The sequence below is a fragment of the Branchiostoma floridae genome, chromosome 14 (assembly GCF_000003815.2).
Source record: "Branchiostoma floridae strain S238N-H82 chromosome 14, Bfl_VNyyK, whole genome shotgun sequence".
NCBI classification, from domain to species: domain Eukaryota; kingdom Metazoa; phylum Chordata; class Leptocardii; order Amphioxiformes; family Branchiostomatidae; genus Branchiostoma; species Branchiostoma floridae.
Window position 1 is genome coordinate 19,223,843 of NC_049992.1, and position 14,026 is coordinate 19,237,868.

A 14,026-nucleotide genomic window follows, 5' to 3' on the forward strand; every position below is an offset into this window, starting at 1 on the left:
TGACAAAATAGAAAGCCCGATAAAAACGACTAAAAAAACGCTTAAAAAACAGCCGGAGCCTAAACCTCTGCTTGGAGAGTAGTTTTGAGTGGCCAGCGCGTTTTTCCGAATTCCACCGCGAAATAAAAGCACCAGGAACGTTTCTGCATTTTACAGTATCTTAGTGGCTTTCTATTTTACTGCAGCGATCTTATGTATCTCGTGATCTGGGCATGCTATGGCATAGCCTAAGGTCCTGACTTTTTGCCCATGTTCTAATACAGTGTCTGTTTATGGAAATTGGACACAACCCCATCATGAAATAAGACATGCTGAATAGTAGCTCATTGTACTGTTTACTCTCTACGAGCTTATTCTGAAGGTCGTTTCCTTTTCGAGGAAAAAGCTTAAGTGATGATCAGAATAATGATAACTTGTCTGTATAACCCGAGGCTGATGGTTCACAGTGATTTAGTCACTGACACTGTTCTAGCTGAGAGCCACAAAATCTTCCAACAACACCAAGCTACCAGAAAAAAAGCTTAACACACGTTAAACATATAAGTCGGAAGTTTCGTTCCTGTACTACAAAATGATAACATACGGATTTCATTTATATTTAGGCGTGATGATTTTGTTGTCTTTCAAGAAGACAGTACTATACTACTCCACGTGTAAATCTCCGCAAACTTATTTTTGCTGTCAGTCCTTTCCTCCAGCCTAAACAAAGGCCTCGGGTTAACATTTTAGAATCCAAACAATTTGGTAGTTACGCTCTGTTTTCAGATCGAATCCAATTTCTAGTGACAAAAAAACAAGCAAGAGACACGTGGTATGATAAGAAAACGTCAAGTAAGTAGTGAAAATGGTGAACTTTTAAATGTTCCACAGAGTCTATTGTTGAGGCTACGTTCCCTTGTCAGGCAAGGGGTCATTCACATGGACCTCGGTCTTTTGTTTGAGCCATTTCTGCTGCCCTGAAGCCATTTTCAGGCTCAACTACTCGTGTTATGGTTGACGATGGGCGAATGATTTGCCTACGCCTGCGAAGATCTACAAATTAAATTTCCAAGCAGATGTCGGGGTAAAAAAAATCGTGTTTGAACGTCGTTCTCACTTTATTCTTTTATCATTCTAATAGTTACTCAGCTGGAGAAGCTAGTGAATTTAAGACGAGCATCTTAACATCTGCTTAGAGATTAAAGATCGTTATCGAGATTATACTAAATTCATAATCCACAAAATGAATCTTGCATGTCATGTCATGTTTAAGATGTACAGCTTTTGTCTTAGATATCAAGTGACTTAAAAGCAAGGTTTAATGCAGTCATCCATCATCTCTTGGTCGGTGTCAGGTAGAATGTATTACTTACATCATTCATATGAGCTGAAAATTTACGGGACTTCCCCCAACTCATTTGCATAGGTGATACACAATGAAACGATTCGACGTCATCTGTCTGTCTTCACAGAGGACAAAGACACAAGCACGGCCTATGTTTTAATATTCACAATTACCGTATCTACCTGATTTCCGATAGGCTAACATATCTCTCTATATGGCGAACACAGTGTTTTTTCTCAGAAAACACGCCCCTTTTGAAAAGTGTTCAACTATCCAAGAGATAAGATAGTAGCCCGTCGCGCGAGCTCTCACTCTGGACAGCGGCGCACTTGAGTTCGCAGGCTGAGACAGTGTCGGTACCAGTCCGGCAATACGATCGGGCGCGTGCCCTGACAGCAGTACCTCCAGCGCGAGACAACTTCAGCATGAAGTAAGTCTTACTTAATCCACGAGTCCTGATTGAAACTTTCCATCTGTACATGTATATAACCTGAATTTATCTAGTTTTCTAATTGTAATCATTCAAAATGTAAAAAAATTCTACTGTTCTCTCTCGTCATGGTGACGCAGACGTATGCTTCTCCTTGTATCTACAGTAGGCGTAGAGGGAACTGTACGTGTAGCTTTCTGTGTGCAAAGAAATTTCGGCGATATCGTCGTGGATGAGTGTTTAAAACACCTGAAACCCTTTTACCCAGGGCGCACACGTCTACCCTATACCCAGCTCACTTCACTCCGAGCGTACGCTGTCATCAGAAAAACTCAAACGCAGGCCAAATATATGACTAGCGAGTTTTCTTCCTTCAATGTGCTTATAGCATCGTGGAGATTTTGATTGAACGTTAAAAGAGTAATGATTTCGTTGATTAGAGAATACATCCTCATATACGGCAAACTTATTTTTTCTGACAGTCGTTTCCTCTAGCCTTGACAAAGGCCTCCCTTCGACATATCAGAATCTTCATTTTTCCTAGATCCTCTCTGTTTTCTGACCAAAGCCAATTTGTAGTGATCAACAAATGACGGACAGAAAACAAACAGGTCCTGGAGACGCAGTTTTATAGAAAAATAGCAAGTAACTTTAGGGTGATTACATTTCGAACGTCCCACAAAGTCTGCAATTGAGGCTATGTTCCGCTGACTAGTAATTCTTCATTCACGTACACAATGATTTGTCTTTTGTCTACTGAGCCTTGACTGCTGCCCTGGAGCCATTTTAATTTTAAACTCTACTACTCAGGTCACAGGTGAAGATGGGCGAAATCTTCGTCTTTGTCTGCTATAAGGAAACGATTAACAAGATAACGAAATCTCTTAGTAGATCTCTGGCTGGAAAATTATTTGCATGAACTTTAATCTTTCGTTTCTGCAAACAGCCAGGTCGCGCCCCGGTTATACCCTTGTCACATTTGGAAAAAATCGATCGGACGACGATTCTGCGGCCATCGCCCGGGTCTCGTTTATGATAATAACTTTATGCACAGCAATTGTACAAGGTACAAAGTATAGCTTATAATGCAACTGGGACGGTTTTCAGGTGAAAAATACGCACAACCCTCTGTCGATCTTAAATATGGCCGATCTTCTATCGATACGCCAAAAGATCGGGATAATGTGACAGGGGTATTAGGAAATTTGACGTAGGCCTAACGTAAGCTTGTTGTTATACCCCCCTCACATTAAGCGAAAGTCGATCGGAAGACTAGTATACGAGCTCTAAATGACATTTTCTTGAGTAAGACGTCCGGTGTTCTCACGATCATCTTGCGTTTTTTAGGGATCGCCGGCGGTTTTCAGGGGTCGTACGATGGTCGCGGTGCAGCGAAACATGTTCTTAACATAAGCGACAAGTCGCACGAGATCTCTGAGATCGCAGAGCTCGTTACCGAGTCGCAAATCGTGCGTGCGAATCGTTCTTACCTCGCAAGGGTATCGGTCAATAGTCTTGCGTCAATCCAACGATTGAAGACCGATAGGCGAGCACAGACATAGTTAGCAAACATCGAGCGCAAATCGGATGACGAGCGCCCGTCAGTCGGGAGACATTCGGGCGACGTTCACCCGACTTCCGTTTGTTTACAAATATTGAATCTCTGGGAATGTGAGGGTTATTCTAACATTGTGGCCCCTGTGGCAGTATGTAGGCTGGCTTTGTGACACACTTTCCTTTCTTGTGTCATTTCTATTATGCCAGCGCATTCCATTCATTGGTTAAAAAGATTCCAACAACAAAATAAGCAACATTTATTGATCTCTTGCCTTTTTGAGAAACGTTTTGTGTTGCCTTGTCGGCGTGAAAGAGGTCATGGGAAGTTTATTATCATAGATATATTAATTAACCGTCGATTGCACGAGCCTCGCTTATATGTGAGGGGGGCAGTTTTTTTGGGAAAAATACGCAAGACCATCTTAAGATCTTAAAATCAGCCGACCTTCCTGCGATCGCGAAGTACGTGCGAAGCTCGTATATAATGTGAGGGGGGTATTAACGGCTTCGGGTGAGATTCTTTTGTATCGGCACATACCTATCATACTTATCGCTCTGCATAAAGGAGAATCATTATAAGGATCGCACATGTCATTCTTTACGTCTCACTAGATTTGACTTTTGCCTAATACACCTCGAAATGTGGACAAGATCCAAAGTGGACAATAATTGGTATCGCACGAGAATAGGTACCGCTGCGTGTTCTGTTGGTACTCCTTTAAATTAGGACTGTAAAGCAGATTCAAAGCCAGGGTGATCGACAGCTTCGATCTTTCTAACCTGGACTGGGAATATGACTAACCATATACTAGTAGTTGATACCTGTCTTGATGATTTTATTTTCAGGTTCCTACACCGTGTTTTTGTGTCCCTTTTGATGATGACTACACTACTCCTGGAGTCAGATGCATTTTTATGGCCGAGACGACGACGTAACCCAGGTAAAGGCATGGACTGGGCTATAACTTGACAACGCTAACCTTTTGACTGATAGATATTAACTTACGGTTGATGGCAGGTAAACCATAATCATAACCTGTTACCCCCTTTACATGCACGGGGAAGTTGATGTGTAGTCAGAAGTACTGCTGTGAGGGCTTTAAAAATTTTTTAACCATAGCCCAAAGTCTTGACGCATGCGATTTTGGCAGAGACCATTTGCATAACGAACAAATCCAGACAATCAGAACATCATTTCCAAAAGAAATCTTAACAAAAATTAGGGAATACTATTATTCCTTAATAGTATTCCGTAATAATAATGCTTTACGCCCCTAGTAAGAATGGTGGTGAATGTTGCGGATATTTTCACCTGGATCAGGGTCTATCAGTAACTCTAGTTTAACTGCATTTTGCACCTCTCATTTTAGGCTGCTCTACACCTCAAACCCCAGCCCACACAACCAGGAGCGGCTGTGCCTCCCCCTACACACACGGGGAGTGTTGCTACTACCGGTGCCGTTCTGGGTACGCTCAAGCCTCCGGTAGTACCACCAAGACCTGCTCTAGTGGGCGCTGGACTGGAAGCAACTTGGTCTGTGTGAGAGGTGTGTATCCCACACATTTATTAAGATCACCTGAGAAGGGGCTGAACGAACAACCTCCATGAAAGACCTCTGTGGAAGAGCTCTTCCATGGAGGTTGCTCGTGCAGCCCTCCAGCTTCACTGACCGAAGTTTTACTCACTATGAATACAGACTCGGTTCTCGTCATGTTAAAAAAATAGTTAGCACTCCATGGAGGAGCTTCTATCGAAGCTCTAGGACAAACATACCGCGCGGGAAGGGCTGAACTAGCAGTTCTACACACTATAAACACAAACACTTGGTTGTCGTCACCTTCATGGAATCATTAGAACCCCATGGAGGATTTCTCGTAGGGGACAAACATACCGCGCGGGAAGGGTTGAACAAGCAGCTCTACGCTCTATGATTCCAGACACTTGGTTCTCGTCACTTGAAGAAATTGTGTGGAAGAGCTTTTCTCGAGAGGGCAAACATACTGGCTGAAATAGCACTATTAGTACAAAACATGGTTCTCGTAAAGGACAAAGATACTAGTATACCGCGTGGGGACCTGAGCAAGTGACTCTGTGCACTATCAATGCAGACATTTGGTTCACGTCACCTTCAACACATTGGTGGTAGCGCTCTACGGAGATATCGTAAATGACAAACATACAAATAGCGGAGAACTGAGCAAGCACCTCTACGTAGTATGAATGTAAACATTTGCTTCACGTCACCTTCAACAAATAAGCCTCGTATTGTAGAAATTCGACAAATAGAGTCAATCGTACCCTAGGGGAGTCAGCCGGCCAGAAGGATCATTTCCTCACTGGTCCAGTCTCTCAGACGTCTCTATCTCAGATAAGGGCTGATGCTTACTTCCCCGTCAATTTGTCCAAGCCCAAACCTCGAGCTCTTAGGGTAAAAAAAATCACAACGATAAATTTTGTCTTCATTCTTCAGACGTCCGTCTCGTAGGCGGAAGCGGCTCTCATGAGGGGAGAGTTGAGGTGCTCCATAACGGTCGATGGGGGACGGTCTGTGACGACTCCTGGGCCATTGATGACGCACGCGTGGTTTGCCGTCAGCTGGGCTATCCGGGAGCAGATGAGGCAAAGTCCAGAGCCTTCTTCGGCCAAGGTACCGGGCAGATCTGGCTGGATGATGTACGCTGTACCGGTAGTGAGACGAGCCTTTCCCAATGTAGCCACAGAGGATGGGGCAGTCATAACTGCGTGCACTCGGAGGATGCCGGGGTTGTTTGTACGAGTAAGTAGAACGCATTTGGATTGGTTTCCGTGTCAAAATTACGTTATAGAACTATACATTGAACTAGAGTTCGGTGACCAAATACCTCCATGAAATATTCAGAGCTGTTGTGAATTTCAAGCAATTGACTAACACATTAACATAATTTATACATGGTGTTGTTCATCGTTGACTAGTGTACACCTGTCACAATTATAAAATTCCCATCATTAATCATTTAGTGGTTTTGCAATTTTACATGAATTATGCAAATAAGTTACTCATTACCATATTTGGTATCTGCTTATGTTCCACTCACAATTAACAAGTGCTACATTTATTGAAGTCCAGTTATTGTATACAATGGAATTATACAATATCCTCATCAATTATGCAAATTAAGTCCTCATTTCCATAACATGCATATCATTATGAACATCTTTGCCCAAGCTACCTGCATGCCTAAAATGATGCCAATCCGTCAATCCTTTCTGCAGTTATCCTCTTTGGAATGTCTTGACAAAAACGCCCCTGCAGTTCCGAAATGAAATGTCAGGTGGCTGCAACCTGTCCAACTTTGTCATGACATTGCAAGCTATCTACCAACGAAATGTCAAGACCATATCTCGTCCGGGACAAGACATACACAGAAAAAACTGCTATGATAGAATATTCTCATTTATTATGCAAATGTACTTCTACTTTGCATAATTAGTATTTATTTTTGTTCAACATTGTGTAACGTATCTGCATACCAAAAATCATGAATATCCGTTGTTCCCTTCTTAAGTTATGGTCTTGAGAAGTTTTTGACAAAAATGACCCTGCTATCCACAAACTAGCCGCTAGGGGGGCCACACTTATGTCGCTTATTGCACAGCACAAGAGCTATCTAATGCCTTAAACTCGTGTCGTGACCATAGCTTGTTCAGAACAAGAGATAGCGAACCCGGAAGTTGCGCTGCAGTACCGAGGGAAGCCGCTAGGGGGCCCAAAATCTAACTATTTTCAGCTTTTATCACACACTATCAGCACACGAAGTATGAAAGCAATCCACTTAGCCATCCTTGAGTTATCTTGTTTACACACAGACACACAGCCAAACGCAGGGTAAAACATAACCTCCATGACATGTCCTGGAGGTAATGAACAGAAATATGTTGCAATTATAGTGCTAGCATGGAAAAAGGTAGTGCGTGAGTTGCAACAGCCCTGTATGGGACATTCAGCTTTCGTGCCTCAATTAGCAAGCTCTAAGCTTTGTTACACTTCGCTGTATCTTCGTAACTCTGCTTATCTCATTATGGCAATATGTCGTTTTTACCTTTCTTTGTACTTTTATTATCCTTCCTCCCCATCTTTATGCGATTTTAACCCTCTTTAAGTTCAAAGCAACCTGCTATGCGCATTTGTAACCGTGCTCCGATCCTCATCATGAATATGTCCCACTTAAAAGTCAAGCCAGCGTTTCCTATCTTCGCACAGCAAGACGTCGATAGTCACCCTTCCCTGTCCAAACTCCAGAACGTGGATCCATAAATGACACATTTTGAAAGTGCCAAATAACATTGCACATTTCTACCATAAACCATCAAGATAGGCATGCAGTATTGTAGAGAAACTCCAAATATGTCACCGATGTATGAATTCTTCAAACCCTTATTGCGTTTTCCTCCGAGATGATTTTTAAAACAGTACGAGGGGCATTCAATAAGTAATGCCCCTGACCCACTTCCAGTTGTCTGATCTAAATGAAATTTTGCATGTGTAATGAGTCATATGTCTATGGGTTATGTTGCAAAAAACAGCTCTGAACTAACTGTGGTTACTGATTTACTGGTGTTTGAACTGAGTCAGGTGTGAAATGGACCAGGTGTGAAATGGAGCATGTTGAGTGTCGCGCAGTGATCCGGTTTTTGTATTTGAAAGGACGCACACCAAAGGGGACTTTTGATGAAATGAAAAAAACTTATGGTGATGATGCCCCATCATATGACCTTGTAAAACGCTGGCATCCTGAATTCAAACAAGGTCGGAAGTCTGTGGAAACAGCTCCCAGACCTGGTCGTCCCTCTTCTGCCATTGATGAGGCATCTGTCGGAGGACCAACCTGGGATGTCCTACAAGAACGGTGTCCAGAGCTACATCAAATGATGGGAGAAATGCAAAACTCTGGGTGTTTCCTATGAAGAGAAAGACTAATAACTGTGCCAAGTTTCATTAATATCCTGCTATGGGAAATGGGTCAGGGGCATTACTTATTGAATGCCCCTCGTAGTTGGTTATAGAGCTTCTCTTCATTTCCATAGGACAACGTTAAAAGTTTCATTTGTTAGGACTCGGCAGCTGCCAGAAACATGGACACTTACAACTTTCTAGGCCAGACACTACAAGTAGGGAAAGTTTAGCAACAACCAGAAAATTTGACGTCTCTGGCTGATGTGAGCATTGGTCCTTACTATCCCTGTCATCACCTATTCTGTACCAGGTCAATCCCACACCAGAAAATTAAGATCAATGAATTTTGTCTTTCTTCAGACGTCCGTCTCGTAGGAGGAGGCGGCTCTCATGAGGGGAGGGTTGAGGTGTTCCATAACGGCCAATGGGGGACGATCTGTGACGACCTCTGGGAAATTAATGACGCACGCGTGGTTTGTCGTCGGCTGGGCTATCCGGGAGCAGATGAAGCAAAAAGCAGCGCCTTCTTCGGCCGCGGCACGGGGCAGATCTGGCTGGACGATGTTGGCTGTACCGGCAGTGAGACGAGCCTTTCCCAATGTAGCCACAGAGGATGGGGCAGTCATAACTGCGGGCACCACGAGGATGCCGGAGTTTTTTGTACGAGTAAGTAGAATGCCTTTGAAGTGGTTTCCGTAGCAAAACCGGAAGTTGCACAGCAGTACCAAGGGAAGCCGCTAGGGAGCCCAAAATCTAATCATTTCCAGCTTTCGTCACACTCTACCAACACACAAAGTATGAAACCAATCCATCCAGCCGTTCTTATCTTGTTTACACACACAAACAGACGGACAAACGCAGGGTAAAGGGTAAAATATAACCTCCATGACATTTCATGGAGGTAATAAACAGAAATATGTTGCATTGATAGTGCTAGCATGAAAAAAGGTAGTACTATATGGCCTCCTTCGGACAATATTGACCATAGTAAACATGAAAAACGGTAGTGCTTGAGTTATAACAGACCTGTATACTTGTGTCATTCAGCTTTCGTGCCTCAATGGGGAAACTTAGCTTTGTTGTACTTCGCTGTATCTTCGTAACTCTTCCTATCCCAACATGGTAATATCTCGTTTTACCTTTCTTTGCACTTTTATAATCCTTCCCCCCCATGTCTTTGTGGTTTTAACCCTCTTAAAGTTGAAAGCAACCTACTATGCGCATTTTTAACCGTTCTCTGATCCTCATCATGGACATGTCCCACTTGAAAGTCAAGACAACGTTACCTCTCTTGGTACAGCGAGGCGTCAATAGTTACGCTTCCCTGTCCAAACTCCAGAACGTGGATCCAGAATTGACAATTTGAAAGCGTCAAAAAACATTGCCCGTTTCTCTTATGAACCATCAAGATAGGCATATGGTAGTATAATAGATAAAACAGTAGTAGGCAACACAAATTCTCTTCATTTCCATAGAAAAACTTTTGTACGTTTCATTTGTCAAAACTCGGCAGCTGCCAGAAACATGAACTAATTTTCTCAAAATGCAACTTTCTAGGCCAGATACTACAAATATGGCAAGTTTGGCAATAGGCCAGTTAATTTGACGTCTCTAGCTGATCTGAGCATTGGTTCTTACTATCCATATCAATTACCTATTTTGTACCAGGTCAACCCCACACAGGAAAATTACATTCATTGAATTTGGTCTTTTTTCAGACGTCCGTCTCGTAGGCGGAAGCGGCTCTCATGAGGGGAGGGTTGAGGTGTTCCAGAACGGCCAATGGGGGACGATCTGTGACGACTTCTGGGACATTAATGATGCACGCGTGGTTTGTCGTCGGCTGGGCTATCCGGGTGCAGATGAGGCAAACGTCAGGGCCTTCTTCGGCCGCGGCACGGGGCAGATCTGGCTGGATGATGTTGGCTGTACCGGCAGTGAGACGAGCCTTTCCCAATGTAGCCACAGAGGATGGGGCAGCCATAACTGCCGGCACCACGAGGATGCCGGGGTTGTTTGTACGAGTAAGTAGAATGCCAAAATTACTCCGTAGCAATGTACAAAGAATAAACATACTAAATATGTTACAATACTTTTCTGCAAATATAGCGCTAGCAGGGTCCTTTTGTATGCTGACCATACGTCCCATTTTACTATATCATATTTTCCATGTCGAAATATCGTTTTAGAAAGTGTCCATCGAACAAACGTAAATATGTACATGTACTCGTTGTGGTAAGGGGGTTGCATAATGTTCGAACGTTCTGCAGTTTTGTGTATCATAGCAGCATTTCATGTAAAAATGAATGCCAAATATGAACCCTAAATATGAACACAAAATACATGTTATGATATAAACTATCAAGATACATGTACTGGGTTAAGCTTAGAGAACCTCTAAATACATGTCACCAAAGTACATTGTATGACCCTTTCAAGCTCATATTGTTTGTAGGAAAGGTACATGTATGTATCCTATACATTATAGGTGCAGTATACGTCAGATATGTATATCGTAAACCAGAATGACTTTTGAGTCTTGCAATATGTGAAGACTAATCATTGTTTTGCTTGTCGAGAGGAATTGATTTTGGTATTATCAATACGTTTCGCATCACTGTGTGCTAACATTGCCTCACAATGCCGTCGTCCGGAATCGATGTGTTTGTTCAGTTGACTGCCTAACACCACCACGAACCCCAGCCTACACCACCAGGACCGGCTGTTCCTCCCCCTACACACACGGGGAGTGTTGTACATACAGGTGCCGTCCTGGGTACACTCACGTCTACGGCAGTACTACCAAGACCTGTTCTAATGGCCACTGGGATGGAACCAACCTGGTCTGTAGGAGAGGCATGTATAACACACATTTATTTAGAAGTGAAGTATATGAAGAAATCTCTGGGTTGGCGCAGGGGTAAATCTTATCAAATAATATGCCCACTTTCGTCGAAAAGACATGATGAGTTGACAAAAGCCAGGACCTTGTTGAGAGCTTTAAAATATGAAAATATGAGTGATTGTTTTGCTTGTTGAGGTGATTATGGCTTCATAAATGCGTATTCCATCACCGTGTTTGAAGCATTGACTTACATTGCTGTAGTCAGAAGTTGATGTGAGGGCTTTGAATAAATTCTGATCATAGCCAGCAGTCTTGACGCATGTAATTTTGACAGTGATCATTTGCATAACGAACAAATCAAGACAATCAGAACATTATTTTCAAAAGAAATCTTTAAAACACCAATATAGTATTTTTACTATTATGCTGGGCGCCCTGAATGAGAATGGTGGTGACACGTTACGGATATTTTTCACCTTGACCAGGGTCTATCAGTAACTCTAGTTTAACTGAATCTGACACCTGTCATTTTAGGCTGCTCTACACCACAAACCCCGGCCCACACCATCAGGAGCGGCTGTGGCTACCCCTACACACACGGGGAGCGTAGTACCTACAGGTGCAGTACTGGGTACACTCAAGTCTCCGGTAGTACCACCAGGACCTGCTCTAATGGCCATTGGATTGGAACCATCCTGGTCTGTTTGAGAAGTACGTATCCCACACATTTAAACATATTAAGCTCACCTGCTAAGAGGCTTTGCCGCTTGACGAGCTTTTCAGCACTGGGGTAGCCATGATCTTCAGCCAGAGACCACCCTACATTGGACGTTTCGTCCCTAGACTATGGTACGCCCTCAGGGTGGGGGACGACAGGAGAGACGTCTCCCTCCCGCCTCATTGCTACTACTGCTTTCCCCTAATCTACGCTATGACAATACCGAATTTAAAACAGGAACAAAGACTCCCCAACTTACCAAACCCTACTTGTACTATAGATTATGCAGGCCAAAAAACAAGTACTAATTAGAATAGTAAAGAAAATAATAATCGTAAAGTAAACACCAAAAATCATAGCAATTGCGTATTTCGTATGGGAGATACAGTGCCGGAAACGCCTTACGCATAAAATTGCTTTCATTGCTTTAACAAGAAAATCTATATGGAATGTTAGGAACTCTTCAAAGACAGTGTTATTTCCTTTACATGGTCATTGTGGTGTGTGTGGTCACTTCATCAATAGAACTTCCCAGATGCGACTGCTGTATTTTTCCCCACACAGGGTGGCCAAGGGGCACGTATGGCTTACCCAGAACGAACACAGGCTGCCCTGAAGCCGCAGGCGTGACCTGGCGATATGGTTACCGTTATCACGACACTGAGGATCGTAACTCCAACAACCATTGGACCCCAGGACTGCATTTCGATGGCGGCTACTGGCGAAACAACATGTACCAAAAATTTTGCATGAAGGTATGTGAAGATGAAATCTTTATCTCTTGTAAGATTATAAAAAAAGGTAAATACAATACAATACAAAGCATGATTTTAAATGTTGATCGTGGGTATACTGGCAAGATATTACACATTTGGCTTTCTTCTTTCTTTATCTTATGTCTTGTAAAGTTCCACTTATATATGTGCAAGAAAATAGCATTTCTTCTACCCGATCCAGACATCTTCGTTTCAAGGATATGGGAACTGGCCAAGTGGTAGCTACTGTATCTTCAAAAGGGATGGCTGTCCGAGTGGTATGTACGTTTATCGTGTGTTTTGTGAGCAAAATCTCCGATTAACTCCGATGAAGCGTGCCATCATATGCTTCATGTCAAAGACAAAATAAGACAAATGAATTGTTAAACTTTAATCCTAATGTAACTCGAAAACATAATTAAAATGAAATAAGAAATGGAAATTTGCATATCAATATGTAAACAGAAAAAGACATAAAGGATTACGTTTCAGACCATGTGGTTTTCTGTTGTGTAGATGGTTTTGAAAGTGGAGATGGATAATACTGCTCTGAAGTTTGGTAACGAGTTCCACAAGGCTGCGCCGGAAAATGAGAGAGCTCAAGACTTCTTTTTAATTGTATTGCGATATTTCATTTTTCCAGGTTTCCAGAATGGAGAGGTGTTCTGGGACGATGAAGACAGCTTCAATGGAAACCGTGTGAGTGGCCAACTACCCCATGGGCATTACAATCATAATACCTTAATCAGGTATTGCTGCCGTAACGACGGGAGCGCCAACACCTACATCTCTCTTCCCAACCGCAGCCCCTTCTACCTCTTCCGCTACAGACAGGGATGTCAGAAGGTGAGGATTGTTTCGGTATACTGTTTATTCCACCACCGTATGGTGTCCAGTTAAGTGTCTTTCCATTTGTTCTGTTCCCATTTTTGTCGTCTTTCATTTATAGCATTTCCGCTACTTTATTGTTTTCGAAAAGGTTCTTATGTTGTCTATGGATGTATGGTGCATGTTCTAAGTCGCCAGATGGTGCATAGGACAGCGCCCATCTTGGGTTAAATAGCTCTTGAGCCACACAACTCTGTAGGGGATAGATAGTCTATCGGTGGTTGTGTGTATTCGAATACCTTACTCTTTCTCAAATGTCGAGTTTTATGCAGTTCTGTGCCGTCTTTGGTATGACTCCATTGGGGATCGAAGTGGCGACCTACCGAACGCAAGGCGAACACTTCGTTCCACTTTGCCATTGTACTGTTGCACAGTGTGTATAAGCATTGGGAAACGTGCAGTGGTGAAGTAATGGCATGTATTGTTTGCAGGTGACAGGGATGCATGTCCGGGAGGAGTACTTCTACTGGGACGACGAGGATGACGATAATGCTAACCGTCTCCAGGGGGCGCATCCTTACGACGACGGCGGAGGCAGTAACCACAGGCTTCACTACTGCTACTATTGGAAATGA

The 14,026-nt window shown here is 43.0% G+C and overlaps 1 protein-coding gene across 1 annotated transcript; it reads left to right on the plus strand.

The window, feature by feature from the left end:
- Positions 1-1,673: 1,673 nt before the first annotated feature.
- On the plus strand, positions 1,674-14,026 carry LOC118430211 (deleted in malignant brain tumors 1 protein-like). Its single transcript, XM_035840921.1, has 12 exons — positions 1,674-1,754; positions 4,158-4,252; positions 4,682-4,858; positions 5,783-6,091; positions 8,594-8,911; positions 9,964-10,269; positions 10,949-11,092; positions 11,625-11,801; positions 12,373-12,563; positions 12,766-12,841; positions 13,207-13,409; positions 13,883-14,026. The coding sequence occupies exons 1-12, from the start codon at positions 1,750-1,752 to the stop codon at positions 14,024-14,026; spliced, it is 2,145 nt and encodes a 714-aa protein (XP_035696814.1). The 5' UTR covers positions 1,674-1,749.